Source organism: Muntiacus reevesi, chromosome 3 (genome assembly GCF_963930625.1).
Source record: "Muntiacus reevesi chromosome 3, mMunRee1.1, whole genome shotgun sequence".
In the NCBI taxonomy this organism is placed as follows: domain Eukaryota; kingdom Metazoa; phylum Chordata; class Mammalia; order Artiodactyla; family Cervidae; genus Muntiacus; species Muntiacus reevesi.
The window spans coordinates 223,835,306-223,856,352 of NC_089251.1; the positions used below are offsets into that span (position 1 = coordinate 223,835,306).

General features: G+C 37.8%; 1 protein-coding gene across 11 annotated transcripts in view; it reads left to right on the forward strand.

The window, feature by feature from the left end:
• The window catches only part of MBD5 (methyl-CpG binding domain protein 5), a 447,078-nt gene that overhangs the window by 366,769 nt on the left and 59,262 nt on the right, over nt 1–21,047 (forward strand). For 6 of the 11 annotated variants that reach the window (XR_010662489.1, XM_065931498.1, XM_065931496.1 and 3 more), the window contains 2 exons: nt 9,750–9,923; nt 19,785–20,457. Coding sequence is in view for 9 of the 11 variants with exons in the window: in XM_065931498.1 (XP_065787570.1) it covers nt 20,345–20,457 (113 nt within the window). In the remaining 2 variants the exon portion in view is untranslated. Of the gene's footprint in view, nt 1–9,749; nt 9,924–10,617; nt 10,665–19,758; nt 20,458–20,719; nt 20,864–21,047 lie in introns of those variants that run through there. The other 5 variants (XM_065931502.1, XM_065931500.1, XM_065931497.1 and 2 more) reach the window with 5 other exon arrangements.

A 21,047-nucleotide genomic window follows, 5' to 3' on the forward strand; every position in this document is an offset into this window, starting at 1 on the left:
CCAAGATGTGAGTCTAGGGTGGTTAGCACGAGATAGAAACGAGATTCAAAAGTAAAATAGCCCATTATATTAACTTTCTCTGACCTGAAATGGAAGTTTTCTTTCTCCTTTATTTGTTTGAGCATTTGATCACTTTGCCTTATAATTTTTAAAAGTCTATGTTTTGTCTTCCCGGCATTTTAACTTCTTCATGTTAGACTATTGCTCCTGCCTCTCGTATACTCGCAGTTCCTTTCTTCCTCCTCTGATAACTGTACTGCATGTTCTTTAACTTCGTGTGTGTGTGTGTATGTGTGTGCACACGCGCGCTTGGTCGTGTCCGACTCTTTGCAGCCCCCTGGACTGTGGCCCACCAGGCTCCTCTGTCCATGGGATTTCCCAGGCGAGAGTACAGGAGTGGATTGCCATTTCCTTCTCCAGAGGTCAGGATCTTCCTGACCCAGGGATGGAACCCGTGTCTCTTGTGTCTCCTGCGTTGGCAGGCAGATTCTTTACTGCGGCACTACCTGGGAAGCTCCTTTAACTTCATATAAACTGTTATTCCAGCTTAGATTCTGTGTTCCATATTTTAGTAACACATTTGCCATGTCTCAGACTTCATTGCCCCTCTGTCTTCTACTCACCCCTCTTTAAAACCATGGTCCTATTTTATTTTTGTTTGTGATTTTCTTACATTTTTTAAAACTTATTAACTTGAGATTATTTCAAACTTACCAAGAAGCTGCAGCAGTGCAAAGAACTCTGTTCACACAAATTCAGCAATTAACATTTTGCCATATTTACTATATCATTCTTTCTTGTCCCACTCTATGTGAGTGAGTGTGTATGTTTTTTAGAATAGTTTGCTAGTAAATTGCAGAAATCATATAGTCTGTTTTTGTTTTTCCTATGCCTATATACTCAATAAGTCAGAGGTCTGGTTCCATCCATACTGCTGTCTTGTCTGATAACTCATGTTCTGGTGAATAAGGTCACATTTTGGATTCTGCCTTAAATTTATGATTGTTGAAGTCAAATTGGCTTTCACTGCTACCTATATATAGGTGACTCTTTTTAAAATTTATGAACACAGGGATGTTTGGGTATATCATATTCTTGTGATGTTCTTTGGAAATTTGATCAGATGATGCATTGTGTGTGATTTCAGTTGCTTAGAGCCGTTGAGTTTTTTTTATGGTCAGCTATTTTTATTTATTTACCAAATATTTACATAGTGCTTACTATGGGCTGGACACTAAGTACTTTACAAATCTTTACTTATTCAATTTGTTCAATACTGTGTGGTAGGTATTAGTATTACCTTCATTTTGCACTTGAGAAAATTGAAGAACAGACATGTAACTTACCCTAAGTCATACACCAAGTACTGAGCCGAAATTTAAATATCAGCAGTCTGGATACAGGATCGGTGCTCTTAATCACGATTTCTAGAGTTTTCCTCACAAGATTCTGCTGTTTTCCATCTTATTCAACCTCATTTTTTAAGAGGCTGGTATTAAAAGCTATGCTTTCAACTTAATTTACATGGAAATAATCTTTCTCTCTTTTTACTTATATTTCATTTGTTTACAAAACATTTTATTAAATGCCTAAATGACACCAGCAAATGTTATTGACTCAGACAGCTTTGGAAACAACACAACTGATAGTCAACAGCATATGATTCAAGTGATAAGAACACAAGTAAACATTTGTCTGTTTTCAAATGGAAATGCTGTTTTGATTAATTCAGTGATTTGTTTATGTGGAGGTCAGTTAAGAGACTTTCCTCTGTAGTTGAAATCAGAATATGTTCTTCAAGTAAATAAAAACAAAATCACTGAAAAGTTATTCTCCATCTGACAGATGTCACTATCAGTAAATTACTACATAGGAATGAAATTGCATTTATAAATTAAGATACTTGTACACCAGCAATGCTGTTGTTAGAAGTGTCATGGATCACTGATACAAAAACCGTTTTCAGCTTTATGTGCATAGAGATTCATCCAATACAAGGAAGACTGACTTTTTAAAAATTTGTTTATTTTTGGCTGTGCTGGGTCTTTGTCGCTGGGCGCAAGCTTTCTCCAGTTGGCACAGAGTGGGAGCTACTCTCTAGTTGTGGAATGCGGGCTTCTCACTCTCATGGCTTCTCTTGTTGTGGAGCACGGGCTCCAGGATGCGCCAGCTTTAGTAGTTGCTTCACGTGGGCTTAGTAGTTGTGGCACACAGGCTTGTCTGCTTCACGGTGTAAGGAAATCTTCCCAGACCAAGGATCGAACCACTGTCCCTTGCATTGCAAGGCAGATTCTTAACCACTGAACCACCAGGGAAGCCCTGACGTGTTTTTAAAGCTGTATTTCTGATACTCCCTAGCACAAGTTCTCCACTTCAGTTCCGTCAACTCTGTCCCGTATGGGTATCTTATCTTGGTAAACATAGATAAATTGAGTTGAAGACATTGAAATCATCTTTATAGTCTTTCTTGCTTTTCTAGCTTACATAGAAATGACAGCATTAGGAGGATCAGAAGAACATCTAACTCAGAGGAGGTTCTTCAGAGTTTCCCAATGTTGGACATAAATTTAAATTTTAAAATTATATGAAGTATTTTAATACTGTCATAAAAACAGCATGCCCACTCAGATGTATACCAAATCATAACACATAAACACATCATGAAACAAAAACTGTGCTGCTTGGTTATATTTTATGAACTGCTGACTAAAGCCTTGCCACCAATTTCCATGTAGATATTTAGACCTCTTAAGAGTATTATTTTTATTTTTAAGTTTTTAGCTGGCCGTTAAAAAAAATTGAGTCCATTGTTATATGTGTGCTTAGTTGTTCAGCTATGTCCAACTCTTTGCAACCCCACAGACTGTAGCCTGCCAGGCTCCTCTGTTCATGGAATTCACCAGGCAAGAATACTGGAGCGGGTAACCATTCCCTTCTCCTGGGGATCTTCCAGATCCAGGGATTGAACCTGCGTCTCCTAACTGCAGGCAGATTCTTTACGGTCTGAGCCACCAGGGAAGCCCACTATTGTTATATATCCAAATCAAATTATGCGAGCAAGAGAACAGCTACAGTGTACGTATGCGCCATTAAAAAAATACAAATACAACTTAAGAGTCTTCTTTCTACCATATATCCTTATCAGGCCTTTACAGTTCTGCAGTAGCAAATCAGTGTGACAATATTATAGTAAAGTAAGTCCTCTTGCTTAATTTAAATTTTGGGTGGTTCTTGCCCATATTTTGTATTCATGACCAGAGATGTGAGTAAAGATTAGGTAAGTCATTCGGTAGTGGAAACGAGATTTTCTTTACCTCCCTTAAAGCATCTAGACCATTTTGACTGCAACAGTCTTAAATATTGCCAAAGCCAAATTTGCTATTTTTTTAAAGATGCCATTTATAGTAGCTTTTCTGTGATAATCACAGTTGTCACAAGATTATAAAGCTAATAAATAATACTATAATGTGGTCTCTATTTATATAATTTTTATTAGACAAAAGAGAGCTACAATGAAAATAATTTGAAAACAACTGATCTAGTTCAGCCCATTACTCTTAACAAATTGAAAAATTAAAGCTCAGGTTAAATGTCTTGCTCAGTTATACAGTTAGAAAATTGTGGATACTAAACTTCCTGTTAATTCATTGTTCTTTCTAGTATTTCTTTTCTCTGAGTTCCTATAGTACATTTAGTTTATACCATGCCATTTAGCATTTATTGCCATGCTTTGTATACAGGCATTTATTTATTTATTCAGTAGGTAATATCTGTTTGCCAGGTACTCTTCTAGTAAATGAAGATAGCCCCTGAACCCAGAAGTTGAGCTGAAAATAAGATAAGAAAAGTAGATTCTATTGAGCTCTCATTTGATTTTGGTTAAATAACCAGCGTGTGTATCACTGAGTGATTTTAACATATCATTGAGAACTTTTCTTTTTTTATGGTTATATTGTAGGGGAGTAAAAAAGCTGTCTAGGTGAGAAAAATGAAAAAGTCAACTCAAAGCATACTACTTTTATACCAAGTACCTGATAATGTCAGTATGTAAAGAATATGGGGAGTGCTGTTACATAAAAACAGCACTGTAGAAAGAGATGGTAACTCTAAGCGGGACTGGAAAAGCCATAGTGGAGGAGTTCTATTCTTAAAGAAGTTTGCTTTATAAAAGTAGGGAGAAATCATTCTATGCACAGGGAACAACAGGTTCATAGGCAGAGTTCTGAACAGTTCTGGCATTTCCAAGAAACATTAATGCAGCAGAATACTAGGAGGTCTTAAGAAATGTGGTGTATAAGCATTTTTAGGCATCATTATATTGGACTGGAAGAAGCACAAGCTGAAATCAAGATTGCCGGGGGAAATATCAATAACCTCAGATATGCAGATGATACCACCCTTATGGCAGAGAGTGAAGAGGAACTAAAAAGCCTCTTGATGAAAGTGAAAGAGGAGAGTGAAAAAGTTGGCTTAAAGCTTAACATTCAGAAAACTAAGATCATGGCATCTGGTCCCATCACTTCATGGGAAATAGATGGGGAGACAGTGGAAACAGTGTCAGACTTCTTTTTGGGGGGCTCCAAAATCACTGCGGATGGTGATTGCAGCCGTGAAATTAAAAGACGCTTACTCCTTGGAAGAAAAGTTATGACCAACCTAGATAGCACATTAAAAAACAGAGACATTACTTTGCCAACAAAGGTCCATCTGGTCAAGGCTATGGTTTTTCCAGTGGTCATGTATGGATGTGAGAGTTGGACTGTGAAGAAAGCTGAGCGCCAAAAAACTGATGCTTTTGAACTGTGGTGTTGGAGAAGACTCTTGAGAGTCCCTTGGACTGCAAGGAGATCCAACCAGTCCATCCTAAAGGAGATCAGTCCTGGGTGTTCATTGGAAGGACTGATGCTGAAGCTGAAACTCCAATACTTTGGCCACGTCATGTGAAGAGTTGACCCATTGGAAAAGACCCTGATGCTGGGAGGGCTTGGGGTCAGGAGGAGAAGGGGACGACAGAGGATGAGATGGCTGGATGGCATCACCAACTCGGTGGGCATGAATTTGAGTAAACTCTGGGAGTTGGTGATGGACAGGGAGGCCTGGTATGCTGCGATTCATGGGGTCGCAAAGAGTTGAACATGACTGAGCGACTCAACTGAACTGAACTGATATGCTTGAACAGTGAAAGTAATGAAATATGAGTTTTTATATTGTATCTCAAGTATTCCTCATACTTCTACCTGTTTGTGTTCCTAAGTTCTTTAAAAACACTACTTCCCCATCTCATGGTGACAAGTGCAGTACCACAATGACAAGGGCTCTGTATACCCTTACTGATTAATTACACTCATCATTCACTCAATCAATACTTTTGGCTCCAGCATGTATAAGATTTTATACTTTGTGCTTTAAGAAGTAAAAAAAAAAAAAAGAAAAAATTAGTGATACAAAGCCAGAGTTCATGGAGCTATTGAACCCAAAGCAAAAATTAGTCTGGGATAAACCATAATGGACAGGAAAAGGTCAGTCTTCATTCCAATCCTAAAGAAAGGCAATGCCAAAGAATGCTCAAACTACCGCACAATTGCACTCATCTCACATACTAGCAGAGTAATGGTCAAAATTCTCCAAGCCAGGCTTCAACAGTATGCAAACTGAACTTCCAGATGTTCAAGCTGAATTTAGAAAAAGTAGAGGAACCAGAGATCAAATTGCCAGCATCCACTGCATCATCAAAAAGCAAGAGTTTCAGAAAAACATCCACTTTTCCTTTATTGACTATGCCAAAGCCTTTGACTGTGTGGATCACAACAGACTCTGGAAAATTCTTAAAGAGATGGGAATACCAGGCCACTTGACCTGCCTTCTGAGAAATCTGTATGCAGGTCAAGAAGCAACAATTAGAACTGGACATGGAACAACAGACTGGTTCCAAATGGGGGAAGGAATACATCAAGGCTGTATATTGTCAGCCTGCTTATTTAACTTCTATGCAGAGTACATCATGCGAAATGCCATGCTGGATGAAGTACAAGCTGGAATCGAGACTGCCGGGAGAAATAATAACCTCAGATATGCAGATGACAGCACCCTTATGGCAGAAAGTGAAGAGGAACTAAAGAGCCTCTTGATAAAAGTGAAAGAGGAGAGTGAAAAAGTTGATGTAAAACTGAACATTCAGAAAGCTAAGATCATGGCATCAAATCCCATCACCTCATGGCAAATAGATGGGGAAACAATGGAAACAGTAAGAGACTTTATTTTGGGGGGGCCCAAAATCACTGCAGATGGTGACTGCAGCCATGAAATTAAAAGACGCTTGCTCCTTGGAAGAAAAGTTATGACCAACCTAGACAGCATATTAAAAAGCAGAGACATTACTTTACCAACAAAGGTCCATCTAGTCAAAGCTATGATTTTTCCAGTAATCACGTATGGTTGTGAGCATTAGACTATAAAGAAAGTTGAGTGCCAAAAAATTGATGCTTTTAAACTGTGGTGTTGGAGAAGACTCTTGAGAGTCCCTTGGATTGCAAGGAGATCCAACCTGTCAATCCTAAAGGAAATCAGTCCTGAATATTCATTGTAAGGACTGATACTGAAGCTGAAATTCCAATCATTTGGCCACCTGATGCAAAGAACTGACTCATTGGAAAAGACCCTGATGCTGGGAAAGACTGAAGGCCGGAGGAGAATGGGACGATAGAGGATGAGGTGGTTGGATGGCATCACTGACGCAATGGACATGAGTTTGATTAGACTCTGGTAGTTGGTGATGGACCGGGAAGCCTGGCGTGCTAAATTCTGCTGCTGCTGCTGCTGCTGCTGCTGCTAAGTTGCTTCAGTCGTGTCCGACTCTACGGCAGCCCACCAGGCTCCCCCGTCCCTGGGATTCTCCAGGCAAGAACACTGGAATGTGTTGCCATTTCCTTCTCCAAAACATGAAAGTGAAAAGTGAAAGTGAAGTCGCTCAGTCGTGTCCGACTTCGGGACCCCATGGACTGTAGCCCACCAGGCTCCTCCATCCATGGGATTTCCCAGGCAAGAGCACTGGAGTGGGGTGCCATTGCCTTCTCTGGTGCTGAAGTCTATGGGGTCGCAAAGAGTTGGAGACGACTGAGCGACTGAACTGAAACCATAATGGAAAAGAATATTCAGAAAAAGAATGTATACATGTATAAAACTGAGTCACTTTGCTGTATAGCAGAGATTGGCTCAGCAAGGTAAATCAACTATACTTCAGTTTTTCATTTTAATTAGCAAGGATTTTTGTCTATTATGTATGCTGTGTCACTTCAATCATGTCCGACTTTGTGCGGCCCCATGGAGTGCAGTCTTCCGGCTCCTCTGTCTATGGGATTCTCCAGGCAAGACTAGTGGAGTGGGTTGTCATTTCCTCCTCCAGGGAATCTTCCCAACCCAGGGATCAAACCCATGTCTCCTGTGTCTCTTGCACAGGCAGGTGGGTTCTTTACCACTCGGGCCACCTAGAAAATCCTTTGTCTGTTATGGTGACTAATATATCCATATGTTCACAAAGCTTACTCTCATCAGAGGAGACAGATGATAATAGGATAGATAGTAAAATATGTAGCTCGTTATTAATAGTGATAAATACTAAGAAGAAAAAATATAGTTAGGAAAGAGGGGAAATTAATTATTGGAGAGGAAAAGGGAAGATAAGATTATTTAATTTCTCTTGCCTTGATTTTCTGAACTCTAGAAAAGAAAAAATAGTGGTGGTTACCTATTGTGACAAAGATTAAATGAGCTGATATGTGTGTGTATAAAGTCCCAGATGATAGGATATCAGCCAATATTATTTATACATTTGTCTAAAACAACTTTAGCACAGTAGTCATCTTATTTTCATCACTTATGGACTTCTTTTTTTAAAGGATATAGTTACAGTTTTGAGCTACTTTATCTACAGGATAAGACTCCCTCATCCATATCTTGCTTCTTTTAGCTTCTACTTCCAATACAGTCACATCTAATATCACTTTCTTAGAGGCAAATCATCATTCTTTCATAGTGTTTCTTCTGCAGAACAATATTTGCTCATGTAGATGCCAGGTCATTTTCTATTTAAGTCATCGAGCAGGCATCCAGATCTTCCTGTGGAAAATATTCACTAATGCCTCATCACTTACATCTCAAGGTTAATAGGTCTAAGAAAATGAGAACTTTATGCTTGCTTTCCAGCTAAAAATGAGTAGAATATTGGAATTGTTATTACCAAACAAATATAAAATCTTCAATATTAATCTTTTCAAACTAAGATCATTTGCATAGATTAGCTAAAGTTTCAGGTCTTCTAATAACCTTTCTTTGCCTGTGTAACCTCTGTGCATCCTTAAACGTATCCTGCCTTCCCCCTTTCCCTGAAAACTAGACTTGCTCTTTATGTTCCTTTAGCACTCCATACCTAGTCCTATCACAACTGGTATTACTCAGTATTATAATTACCTGTTTACCTGACCTGCCCAGTTCCCCATGCCCACCTCTCAGGCAGTAAGCTCCTTGGGCTGGGGTGGGTGGTGGACACTGGGGAAGCTAGGTTCTCTTTGTGTCTGTGTCCCGAGTATCTGTTACAGTGCTTCACATATAGTTGATTATCAGTAAATACTTAAAACATTCAGTATAATGCCTGGAGTACCTTTAACATATCAAGATTATAGAAACTTAGTTATTTAACCTTGGTCCCACATCCCTTAACTGTTTCTTTATCTCTCTTGGCTGCTTTCTGAGGAATAGTATTGCTCAAGCATGCTGCTACCCCTGTCCTGCATCATCCCCTGTCCTTCTTTGGCCCAAAATTTAAAAGAAACAGGAGGCCAGATATTTGGAAACATCCCAAAGTTAGAGGAGCACCCTGTGGGGTAATTATGGTCCAGGATGTGACCCCTACTCTTCCAATTTAGAAACATTGGTTTTGCCATTCTTCTTAAGGTGATGGACCTCTAGGGTCTGACACAGGCCATCTATATTTCCAATAACTTAATTTATAAACCAGTTGACTGTTTGTTGACTGGTTTGTTTACATTGATTGAAATACTTGTATCTGATACCTAGTCATAGCTTAATGATATCAAAGCCTCTGTGAAATCCACCAAATAATCAGAAGATTGTTCAGTGACTATGGAAACGGAGCAAAATGAGTTAAATTGCACCAAAGATAATTTAACACAAGCTGAGGAGCAGCCTTGTCATTGCTTCCCTGATGGCTAGGAGAAAATTAAGTAAAGAGTAATAAGGTCTCAGGTGTTTTGAAAGTGATTACAAATTTTTTTCTTATTTGCTAAAAGAAAGCACTTTTAAATGTCAGGGGGACAATGTCCTTTTGTAACTCAGTATTGATAATGTACAATTTGGTTCCATAATTCTTGATCCCAACATTAAGTTCCTGAAATAGTGGTATTGCTGACAATGGTACTAAAAAAAAAAAAGGAAAAGGATTAAAGTTGGATGAGCATTCTCTGTACCCTCTGCCTCTAACTCAACGATCACAAGCGTCTAGGGGTCAAATCAACTTCATTGAGAAAGTTGACTGTGCTTGTGTTTTTAGCTGGCTTACTGACTGGCATTCCTTCACAAACTAATAATGCATATCCACTGAGAGTTTATCCTCTACCCTTGTGAAGAAACTGTGAAGTATAGGTTAAGTGGTAATTAACAAATGTAAGCTGTACCTCTTGTCAAGGGCTAGAGTCTGTCCTTCAAGACTTACCTTAAGGTTATTTCTATTCCAGAGGTTGGAAACCCAAGTGCCTACAGAGGCCAGGCTGGTGGGAATGAAGCAGGAAGCCACTGCAGTGAACTGGAGAGCCGAGTCCTGTCTGAAGGAGCAGCCACTGATCTGTTCCAGATAATTGTTGCAAGGCAGGAATGCTGACCTAGTGTTACCACATTGTCCAGTTTCCCAGGTAAGCAAGAAATGCAAATTTTCATATGCTTTCTGATTTAAATAGTCAGTTAATTCACTTGTATTATTATTCTCTAACTGTGCCTGCACCAAATACTACCACTGCTGAGATTTGGCCTAGAGCCCTCCTATTTGTAACTTGCTTTTATATTTTGCTCTCCAGTTCCTGTTTGTTGAATTGGAGAGTTTATTTTCTACAGGTTTTGCTTTTCTTCAGCATGTTCAGTAAAATATTCTATGCCCGGTTTTGTACTATTGAAACTACCTGCCTCTCTTTTTATGCGTTAAGTTTTCTCTCATTTTATGCGTAAGTTTTCTTTGGCTGCTACCTTTTCTCTGCCACCTTCAGCATTCCAGTGAGCTAAATGGAGTCTCCTTGAGACACTTTTCATATGACACCACTAACCATCTACAGGTGTTACTACTTACTCATTTCATTCCTGATGTGTAAGCTAAATAAACATAGTAAAATATCATTTATTTTATGGAACTTAGAGATTGTGTGCTTCAGGCTCCCCCTTCTAGAATTAACACAGAGACCATCTTCCTCCTCTTGCATCTTGAGAGAACTTTTCAGATGATTAATTAGACTATGGTTATCTTTAATGTTTAATTATATTTGCCAGAGATGTTGATTAGACTTGAGTGTTCCTAAATATTTATACATATTTAGAGACGTGTATTTGTTTCTCCAGTGGCTGAGGAGTCTTCCTATTTTCAGTTTGAGTAACCTCATTGCCAGGTAAATTGAAGAATGCTAAACATTTTTTTAAGTAAAAGAGTACATAAACATTAGCTGTTTCAGTATGTTGTGTAACCCAGAAATGGACCAAAGTCATGTTTGTTTCATTCTTAGTACAGTTAATTTTTAAAAAGCTGATATACATTATTTTTTAACAATGATTCAGCCTATTGAGCTGCACCTTGAGTAAAGAATACCAATCATGCACAGATAAAATGTGAAAATCACCCCTTCAACTTGCTTACTGCACTCTTAAAAAGATTATGTTAATGAAGGCAAGTATTTTTTTTATAAATAATCCTTATGAGAAACTTTACTATACTATAAAATAGCAAAAGTAGCCAAGTATGTTGCTGCTTATTATACTGAAGTAAATTGTAAATAAATTTTCCCTCAGAGTTGTAATGAGTTTATTATGTCCTAGATGTTCTGCTGTGACCTACTATACTTTAAGACAGTTCTCTGAATTTTTTTTAAGTAATGTGTGTTTGGAATCCGTGATTATTCTCTTTTTGACTTTTAAGAAAGTAAAATGCATAGTAAGCATTTTCTTCATGTGCATACAAACTCTCACTTTCCTTCTATATTTTCAAAAGCACAAAGGGAAGCTTTAACTTAAAGTTAGTTGTCTCAATTGTGTTTCCTTTGTAGTCATGTAGAGTTGGCCAGGGGAGAGCTCAGTGGTGTGTAGTAATGCATGTGAGTTCCTGAATATTATCAGGGAGGATTATAAAGAAAACTCAGTTTAGACTTGGAAAGCCAAATAATGACTGGAGAAACCAGGAAGGCTTCTCTGAGGAAGTGACGTTTAAACTGAGATGAACAGAAGTTGGTTTAATGAAGAACATGAGTGTGGTGGTGAGAGATGGCACTTCAAGCAGAAAAGTAAGAGTGACAGGCTGAGGCATTTTTAGAACCAGTCAAAGGGATAGCCTTAGTTTTTGTTTGTACTGTGTAGGCCATTCTGGTTAATGTGTTCTTTCTGACTCTCCTTTCTCCCCACATAGAGAAGTAACAGCATAATACTAGTAGACTTTCCTGGTGGCTCAGACAGTAGAGAATCTGCCTACAATGAGGGAGACCTGGGTTCCATCTCTGGTTTGGGAAGATCCCCTGGAGAAGGAAATGGCAACCCACTACAGTATTCTTGCCTGGAAAATTCCATGGACAGAGGAGCCTGGTGGGCTACAGTCCATGGGGTTGCAAGGAGTCAGATATGACTGAAGCAACTTAGCATACACACACATAAATAATAATGTAGATATTTATTATGTCCTAGGTACTGGTTTAAGACTTTTAGCTTATTGTATCCCCAAAACAGAACAGTTCTATAAAATCTCCATTTTAAAAGGGAAGAACATTTTAAAAACCTACCCAAGGTCAGAAAGGTGGAGCCACAGGACTTCCCTGCAGTCCAGAGATTAAGACTACAAGCTCCCAAGGCAGGCGGCACAGGTGCAATCCCTGGTGAGAGAACTAATATTCCACATGATGCACAGTGTGGCAAAAAAGTTTAAAAAATAAAAACAAAAATAAACCGAAATAACTATCCTCAACAAAACCTAAGAAAAGATAGAGCTACATAGCATCTCAATACTGTAGTTAATTTAAATAAAACCCTATTTTAGACTTTCAGATCACTTCCAGTATAGTGTTTGGCTGTTTGAAATAATACTGCTGATTCAGTGGGTTGGAAGACTAGGCTACGCTCCATGAAACAGCTCATCCCTGTTCCACATGGTGCTGGCAGGTCTCATGTGTGTGTCTGGGGCTTCAGACGGACCAGCTGGATTTCTCTCTCTCCACATGGTCTCTTATCCTCAAAGGGCCAGTTCCAGTTCTTTGTGTGACAGTGGCATTCCAAGAAGCAAGAGTAGAAGATACAAGGCCTCTTGAGGCTTAGGCCCATCCCTTGAGCTATATCACATTCTACTGATCAAAGCAAGTCAGAAGGCCAGCCCAGATCCAAAGGGTAGAGTAATAAATCTCATTTCCTAATGGAAGGAACTACAAGATCTTTGTGGCCAATTACAGCCTGCTACATTTAGCGTTTAGTCTTCTAAAGGCTTCTGTGTGCCTGGAATGTGTAAGTTGCTGAACGTTGGTAGCATGAAGTGGCCTGTATAAGTTATCCTCCTGACCATTGATGGGCAGAGTTCAGTTTGCTTGTTATCTTGCCTCTGAGGACTGATGTCATCCTCATACACAGTTTTTGAACATTAACACTATTCTACACTGAAAGGGCAAGGATGTTTGATACCAGAGAGTTTTAACGATCAGGGCAGGAAAGATCTGCTTATGATATCCTGATAAATTTTGTAAAACAGATGTAAAGTGCACTGGGGTAGTTTGGGGTGAGTAAGTGGCGCCTGGCAGAAGCATTAGACCTCTTACAAAAGATGTATCTGAGAGGTCTGTTTTGGAAGAGGTAGCTACACAGTGAAGATAAGAACCAAATGAAAATAACAACCAGAGTTAAAATGAAGCTAATTTATTGAAAGATTTTTTAAAAATGAAAGAAGATATAACTGTAAAATGAGCGTTCTCATAAATAAAAATGCATAGCTTAAACAAATAGGTGAAAGGTGAAACAGGTGGCAAGGTTGGATGGGAGGGCTGGCTAAGTGCTATAAAGGAACTGTGTAAATTGATATGAGGGTGAAAGATAACTGAAAGGGGCAAATATCATTTAGGGTTACCCTAACAAGCATAATTTAACTAATGGAAAGAAGATGAGTATATCCATTTATTACCCAATCAAATAATAATAATGTTGTAGCTACTCAGACATTATGCTTCAAATTGCTAATGCTCATGTTATTTCTTAATCCAATCGTATCTGTTGTAGCATGTACATATTGTTTCAGAATTTAGGTAGAGAGGTAGGTTTCATGTGAGCCTTTTTTCTCAAGTGTTGAACATGAGGTGTTAATCCTTGCAAATGTCAGAATGGAAAAGACTTCCTTTTTTTAATTATTGAAGTTTGGTTGATTTACTGGAGAAGACTTCTAAACTTTGCATATTTCATGAGTTAACTTTATAATCATTGTATATAAAGTATGTGATAATTTATACTTATGTTAAATATTGGTATTTTATCTAATTTACATAGTCTCATTTTGATAAATCAGTAGTTCATTCAGTATTCATTCTATCCTACTGTGTATCCAAGTAATGCCACTGAGCACAAGATTAATGTGTGATTAATGTGATTTTAATAGAATTTACTCATTTTAATAGAATTTACTCATAGTATCACATGACTTAAAAATCAATTCATTGTTTTCACCATTGGTCAAGTTTGTGACATTATTCAGAAAAATATATGATATTTGTTGTTATTCAGAGAAATTTATGAAAAGTAGCTACTTATTTTCATGATGTCATATTCTCTGATATCTAGTCTTCTTGGTATTTTAGGTATAACTTTTAAAATATACACTTAACACTACATAACACAGTGAGTTTATTCTTAGGTTCACAAGAATGTCAGTAAAGCGGAGAGAGAAAAAGCCATCTATTGCCTTAGCATCATGTTGAAATATAGGTTTCATTTTTTTATGGTTTGGTTCATTTTAGTGGTTCCTTTATTAATCCAATTGAAGTATGTATATAAGCTATTTAAACAAAATTCTGATATGCTTTACAAATAAAATAAAAAGTTAGCATATTATTTTTCTTAGAAGCCCTATAATACTTTTTCTACACAAAAATTATTACTCAGAGATTGTGAGATCATTAGGGATAAAGCTAGAGCAAAAAAAAAATCCTTTGTGTTTTTTGTCAAGGTGCATAGTAACTAGCTTCTATTGACTTCTTTTTAAAGCTTCTCTTTCATTTTAGATGCCTGTGTTGCTAAAACCTTAGAAGTCTACATGGTAAAAATCAGGACATAAAATTATGTTGGCTAATTGGAATCTACATAGTCTTCATCAAGTATTTAAGCACCTCCTGTAGGCCAGGCACTAAACCTGCTTTAATCAGGAAATGGAACTATTGGAAGAACCTAGAGAAACAAGGTCCCTGATGTGAGGAGTTAGTTTACATTCCTGTGGGGAAAGATTAACAAACAAATAAATGATGAAAAAAAAAATCAGTTAATAAGAGGTATCAGTGAATTAACAATTTGTGGGAGAATGCTTAGGATTTACAGTGTCTCTTTGAGGAGCTGACGTTTAATTTGAATTCTGAATGAAGCCAATGCAAAGAATTAAATCAGGTCACTAAAATTCAGTTCAACAAAAGCCAACTCTCATAGACTTATTTGCATATTGAAAGGAGGATGGAAAATGAAAATGTTGGTAGAATGGTGGCAGATATTCTCCTCAGAACACATATACATACACATACCCTACTTTTTGAATTTTATTTTTATTTCTTCCAGAAATGGTTGTGACATCAATTCAAATAATGTACTGTGTGTAAGATCTATCCCTGATCCTCAGTGTTAGTGAGATAAAAGTGACTTTCATGTTTCCGTACATTTTTGTTTTAATCTGTGTCTTTTGGGCTTAAACCAAGCCATGTAAACAGGGTAAGTCATAATGAAATCTTCAGGAGAGGTAAAAGGAAAATGTTATGGATATGTAGTTTTTATGTTAAATTTGAAAAAAAGGATAAACTGTTGTTTTTAATCATAAAAGTATAAAAATAAAACTTGAATGAGTCTTGAATAATTGGTCTATATAGAAGATAAAGTTATCAGAATCTCAGAGGCAAATAGAATAGACTATAATATTTAGCAAAAGAGGACATACATGGGTTTTCAAAAGTTTGAGATGCATGGCCTTCTCAGTGAACTATCAAAATGGCAATAATTTATGTACAGAGATATTTATCTCAGATTTATTTGTAACTGTGAAAATTTAGGAGAAAAATCGATTTCCACAAAAGGGAAGTAAATATTGAATGCCATAGTAAAATGCTTAAGTTGAAAATAAAGTGCAAAGTGGTAATAATTCAGTATTTAAAGAAGGCACTATTATACATAGAAAAAAATTGGTATTAGCTTAGTTTTTTCAAGAGCAATTTGGCAGTGTCTCCAAAGTTTAAATGTACAGACCCAATATTAATATGATTGATATTCCAATAGATGAATATTTGTACATTTATATGATAAAATACTATTCAAATATTTAAAATGAACAAATTGGATCTATATATGTGCAGAAGAGATAGATCTGTATATGTTAACAGAGATAGCACTCAAAACAATGTTGAATTTTAAAAAGCAAGTTGAAGAATATATATGTATAACTATTTATGTAAAAACTTTAAAATACATATAACAAAGCCAAATATTGTTTACCTATATACATAGAGAATAAACACATAAAAACAGCCTGGAAGGATTGATTGCTGCTGTTCAGTCGCTGAATCGTGTCCGACTCTGAGACCCCATGGACTGCAGCACACCAGGCTTCCCTGTCCATCACTGACTCCTGGAGTTTACTCAAACTCATGTCCATTGAGTCAGTGATGCCATCCAACCATCTCATCCTCTGTCGTCCCCTTCTCCTTCTATCCTCAGTCTTTCCCAGCATCAGGGTCTTGTCCAATAAGTCAGCTCTTTGCATCAAGCGGCCAAAGTATTGGAGCTTCAGCTTCAACATCAGTCCTTCCAATGAATATTCAGGGTTGATTTCCTTTATGATTGACTGGTTTGATCTCCTTGCAGTCCAGGGGACTCTCTACAGAACAGACCAGAATAAGAGTGTTCGTTTTCTTTAGGCCGGAAGGGGAGGGAAACAGGACTAAAAAGAGAAATTGGATGGGAGTGAGGCATAGAATTGAACTTCATCTGTAATATTTTCTAAGTGTTTTTTTTTTTTTTAAATAAGCAAAGTGACAAAATGCATTGTAAATTTGGAGTGGTAACTCATTGTTTATTAGACTCTTTTTAATGTGTGCCTTTAAAACTTTTTAAAACAATGATTGAAAGTCATCCATGCTTGCAGTGGTTATTATTCAGTGATGAGATTAGAGTTCAATTTTAATTTTAATTTTCATCGCGAACATCTCTGAATTTTCCAAATTTATAAAATAAATGTTGAGGAAATCAGTCCCACTTAGAGAAGATAAACAAATGATAATAGTCGCTGGACCTCAGCTCTGTGAGGAGTTCCTAAGGCCCTTACAATTAAGCTGCCTCTAAAATGCCGAAGTATCAGCCAAAAAAAAGGATGACCCTCCCAGGAACAAAAGGAAGAAGTGGGCCAGCTGTGGAAATGTAAAACCGGGTCCTATCCTGGGAAGGGAAGGTGGTACAGAAGTCTGAGTCAGTGGGTCTCAAACTTGAGCATGCTGTTGAATCACCTACAGGGCTTGTTTGTTTGTTTGTTTTAAAAGATTACCCTCCAGTGTTTCTGATTCAGTGATTTCAGGGGTCAATTCTGTGATTCTGCATTTGTAACAGGATCCCAGCTGTTAACAGTAATGATGGTGGTCCCAGGACCATGCTTTCAAAACTGCAGGTCTAAAACCCAGTCATCAGATCTTTGTAGTTTTGATTACTGAAATATGAGGAAGATATTTGGCAGAAATCAGTCTGATGTCATTATCTGGCAGATCCACAAATTACTTAAGGGCGTGTGCCAGTCCATCTCAGGAAAGTTGGAGTCACACGCAAGAACAAGCAAACCAAAAAGAAATAGAAATTGGCATCAAATAATCAGAAAGCTTGAAAGTAAGGGAAATGAGAGCTAGTCCAATCTAAAGACCACAGGCCACGAAAGACTTTTCTTTAGGAAAAAGTAAGGTAATAAAATGAGCGTGAAAAAAAGACTGTATAAAATCATATTTACTCATCAGTGTCTGTTGCTGTTTGATCAGGCTGGGAGTTCAGAATGAAGCAGAGTTCTTTCCCATCTTTCACTAGCACCAGGAGCTCCTACTAGGCAGGAAACTTCCTGAGAACAGGGACTTTTCTTCCCTTCCTTGCTTTCTCTATCCTTTCCTGACCCCCCTCCCTCCCTCTTTCTTTTCTGTTCTTCCCCGCTCAGTAGCTTTTTTTTTTTTTTCCTCAGCAGCTCTTTAGTGCCAGACATTGCCCTGGGCTTTGGATAAAGTGGTGTCTTACCACCTTTGTGGAACTTCCCAGGTGGCTCAGTAGTGAAGAATCAGGAGCCTCAGGAGATGAGGGTTCAATCCCTGGGTTGGGAAGATCCCCTGGAGGAGGAAACGGCAGCCCACTCTAGTATTCTTGCCTGGAGAATCCCATGGATAGAGGAGCCTGAGGTTACAAAGAGTCAGACACGGCTAAATGACTAAGCACACACACCACCTTTGGACTCCAGCACACAGCATAGGCCTCGTACATAATAACTGCTCACTAACTGTGGAATGAAGCATGAATAAACACATAGATGATCAACAGGGATCATGGTTAAAGGTGCAATGAATGGGAGACAGAAATAAGGTGCTATGCCTGCAAGCAGGTCATTTCTGTAAGAGGCATAGACCCAGTGGAGTGGGCCTAGCAATGTAATTAGCACCTGGAGTCACCACTGAGAATGCACTACTTGGCACTTTCCTTTATACTCCACATTTTTCCCAATAAATTTTTGCTACTTTTCCCACTGCTTGCCAATGTTTCCCACTCACATCCCTGAGGTTCCTGACTTTCAGCTAAATTAGTATATGCTTCATTGAAAGTGAAGTGGCTCAGTCGTGTCTGACTCTTTGCAACCCCATGGATTGTAGCCTCTGTCCATGAGATTTTCCAGGCAAGAGTACTGGAGTGGGTTGCCATTTCCTTCTCCAGGGGATCTTCCCAACCCAGGGATCAAACCCAGGTCTCCCGCATTGTAGGCAGATGCTCTTACCGTCTGAGCCACCAGGGAAATCCAATAAGCTTCATTACAACACCTTTAATCTGCCTCACAGCCAAGGCAGCAAATAAGGCATATGCCAGAATACATAATGCTTTTTATTATAAAGCATTCTCCTACTTTCCCAATGAAAAAATCTGAAGAAAGGTTTGGAACTTGAGTAGTTTTATGTCTGTTAACACTGTTTAATTTATTTAATTTGTTGACTGAGTCATACATGCATATATAAAACTGAAATATTATTTTTTATTTAAAATTTAAACAGTCTTAATACTGTGATATGAATCTTAAGTCATTTAACACAGTTTTTGAGAGCATATTACCTTTACTTTCAGTTAAGTTGTTTAAGATTCAGCATTTTTAACCATGGATGATGCTGTCACCAGAAATTTTTATCAACAAACTACAAGTCCCACTCATATAACTCTGGAACAGTTTTTTTCATTCATCCTTTAGTGTACTTTCATGAGTTCCACAAGGTAATCACACACTGTATTAAATTGATTATAGAAAGTCTTGTTTGCCACAGCAATGCTAGCAACTGTGGTATCACATTCTTTGCCAGAATTAAGTACCAAATCTTTTTAAAAATTTACTTGCCATCTTTGTTTATTCACCATTTCCATTAAGATGACCTCTTGTAGCATTCTACCTTAGCACGGACTGCTGCTGTTTCAGGCCAATGTGTCTTCTCCCCAAACAGCATATTGTGACACAGAAAAGGAATGAAGAGAACACTCCATAGTAGAAGGGAATTTGTAAATCTTAAGTAAAGCGATTCCCACTCTTATAGCCAAGAACAGTGGGGGAAAGTCTTCTCGTACTTGGGAATGCACTGTGTGTTTATTTCTTTTAATTTTCTTTTCTAAAAAAAAAGAAACCCTCTTGTTTAGGTACTATAGTAATTAGAAAAGTAAATCATAGGGGTTTGTAGAATTAAAGAGTAATCAAAAGTGATTGTATTAACACAGAGCTTTCTAGTTGTTAGGTCACGAGAGGTGATATATATGTTTTTATTGTCAGAAGGAGGTTGTATATATGTATAATGCCATGGTTATGAGTCTGTCTCTAGTAATTAGAAAGTTACATGTGTTGAAGAGCCAACAAACTGGTTTATCTGGAGTAAGTAGATCAAGCTGGAAGAAGAAAGATGACTTTGGCATATGATTTTGACAGCAGAGGACATCAAAATGGCTTGCTACACTTACCAGTTTATTACATTTTTAAAAGTATGCAGCTTCTCAGTTTTTCACTATTAAATATAGTGTTTACATATTTATATGTGTTTCAGGCTACCTTATTGGAATTTTGAAGACATGAAAACATCAGATGAACCAACCTGCAACATCTTGGATTCAGAGTGGAAGATGAAGAGAAACTTTAAAGAATGTGGCCTATAAAGGCGGGTAGTACCTGGAAATATTAACTGACTCACACTGTAAAAATGAGACCAGTTTCTAAACAATAGGGGTTCTTTTAGTCCACCATGAAGGTTCAAGACAAAATGTTGAACTAAAAACTTACACTCCTCCCCTCTCCCACTTCAGATAGGTACCAGCATTACTGAATATGATTTTCTTTTGTCAGAAGCACTTGTTTTTACCCATGTAGACCATCCTTAGGAATTAAATATTGGTTATTTAATGTAGATTATAATGGGAAACTGATTTTTTCTACAATGGCAGATTTCAAGGACTTGGTTCCAAACTGAGCCGAAGCTTCCCAATGCATTTTGTACAGTCTGGGGAAAACTGTGCTGCGTTGGCCATTTTTGAAGGCCACGATGCCCTGTAATACAAGGACATCATCTTATTGCTGATATCTTTGGGGAGTCCTAAGCAGACACAGAAAATGAATGGAGGCAAGGAGTGTGACGGAGGGGACAAGGATGGAGGTCTTCCAGCTATACAAGTTCCTGTGGGTTGGCAGCGTCGTGTGGATCAAAATGGAGTGCTTTACGTCAGGTGAGCCCTTCCTATTGCCTGCATTATCTCCAAGTTTGCAGCCACCAAATAAAGAAGGTACAGCCTGTTCCTCTGAGAACGTAAAATGTTGTGACTGGTAGCACCTCAAATCAATTAGAATAAATGATCTTCATGCTGGAAATATTAAGTATTTTTATTTAAATTATTTTGCAATATAAAACCTGCCTTAGGTTACAAGAGAGGATTTTTATGTATTACTTGTGTTTATATAAAGTGTCGCCCTGCTTATCTCTCTAACAAGGATAAAGAAAAAGATGAAGATTTCTAAAAGAAACCCATGAGCGTCATTACCACATTCGCAGGAGAATGTAAAATACTGAAAATAGACCAGATGTCTCCTGACAATATTATTGTCCTTCATAGTGCTTCTGCTGGCTACTCTGATGTAAGGTTGTGTTTTTCTCTATAGGCAGTTTCAATTACCAGTTTCTTAATGCCTGATATTAACTAAAAATAATTTACCTGTTTTTTCTGTGCAGTTTTTAATCTATTCCCTGCATATAATAATAAAAAAGAAAAAGTCATGATGGAGTCATCTCACAAGTAAAAATCATACAGATTACATGTAA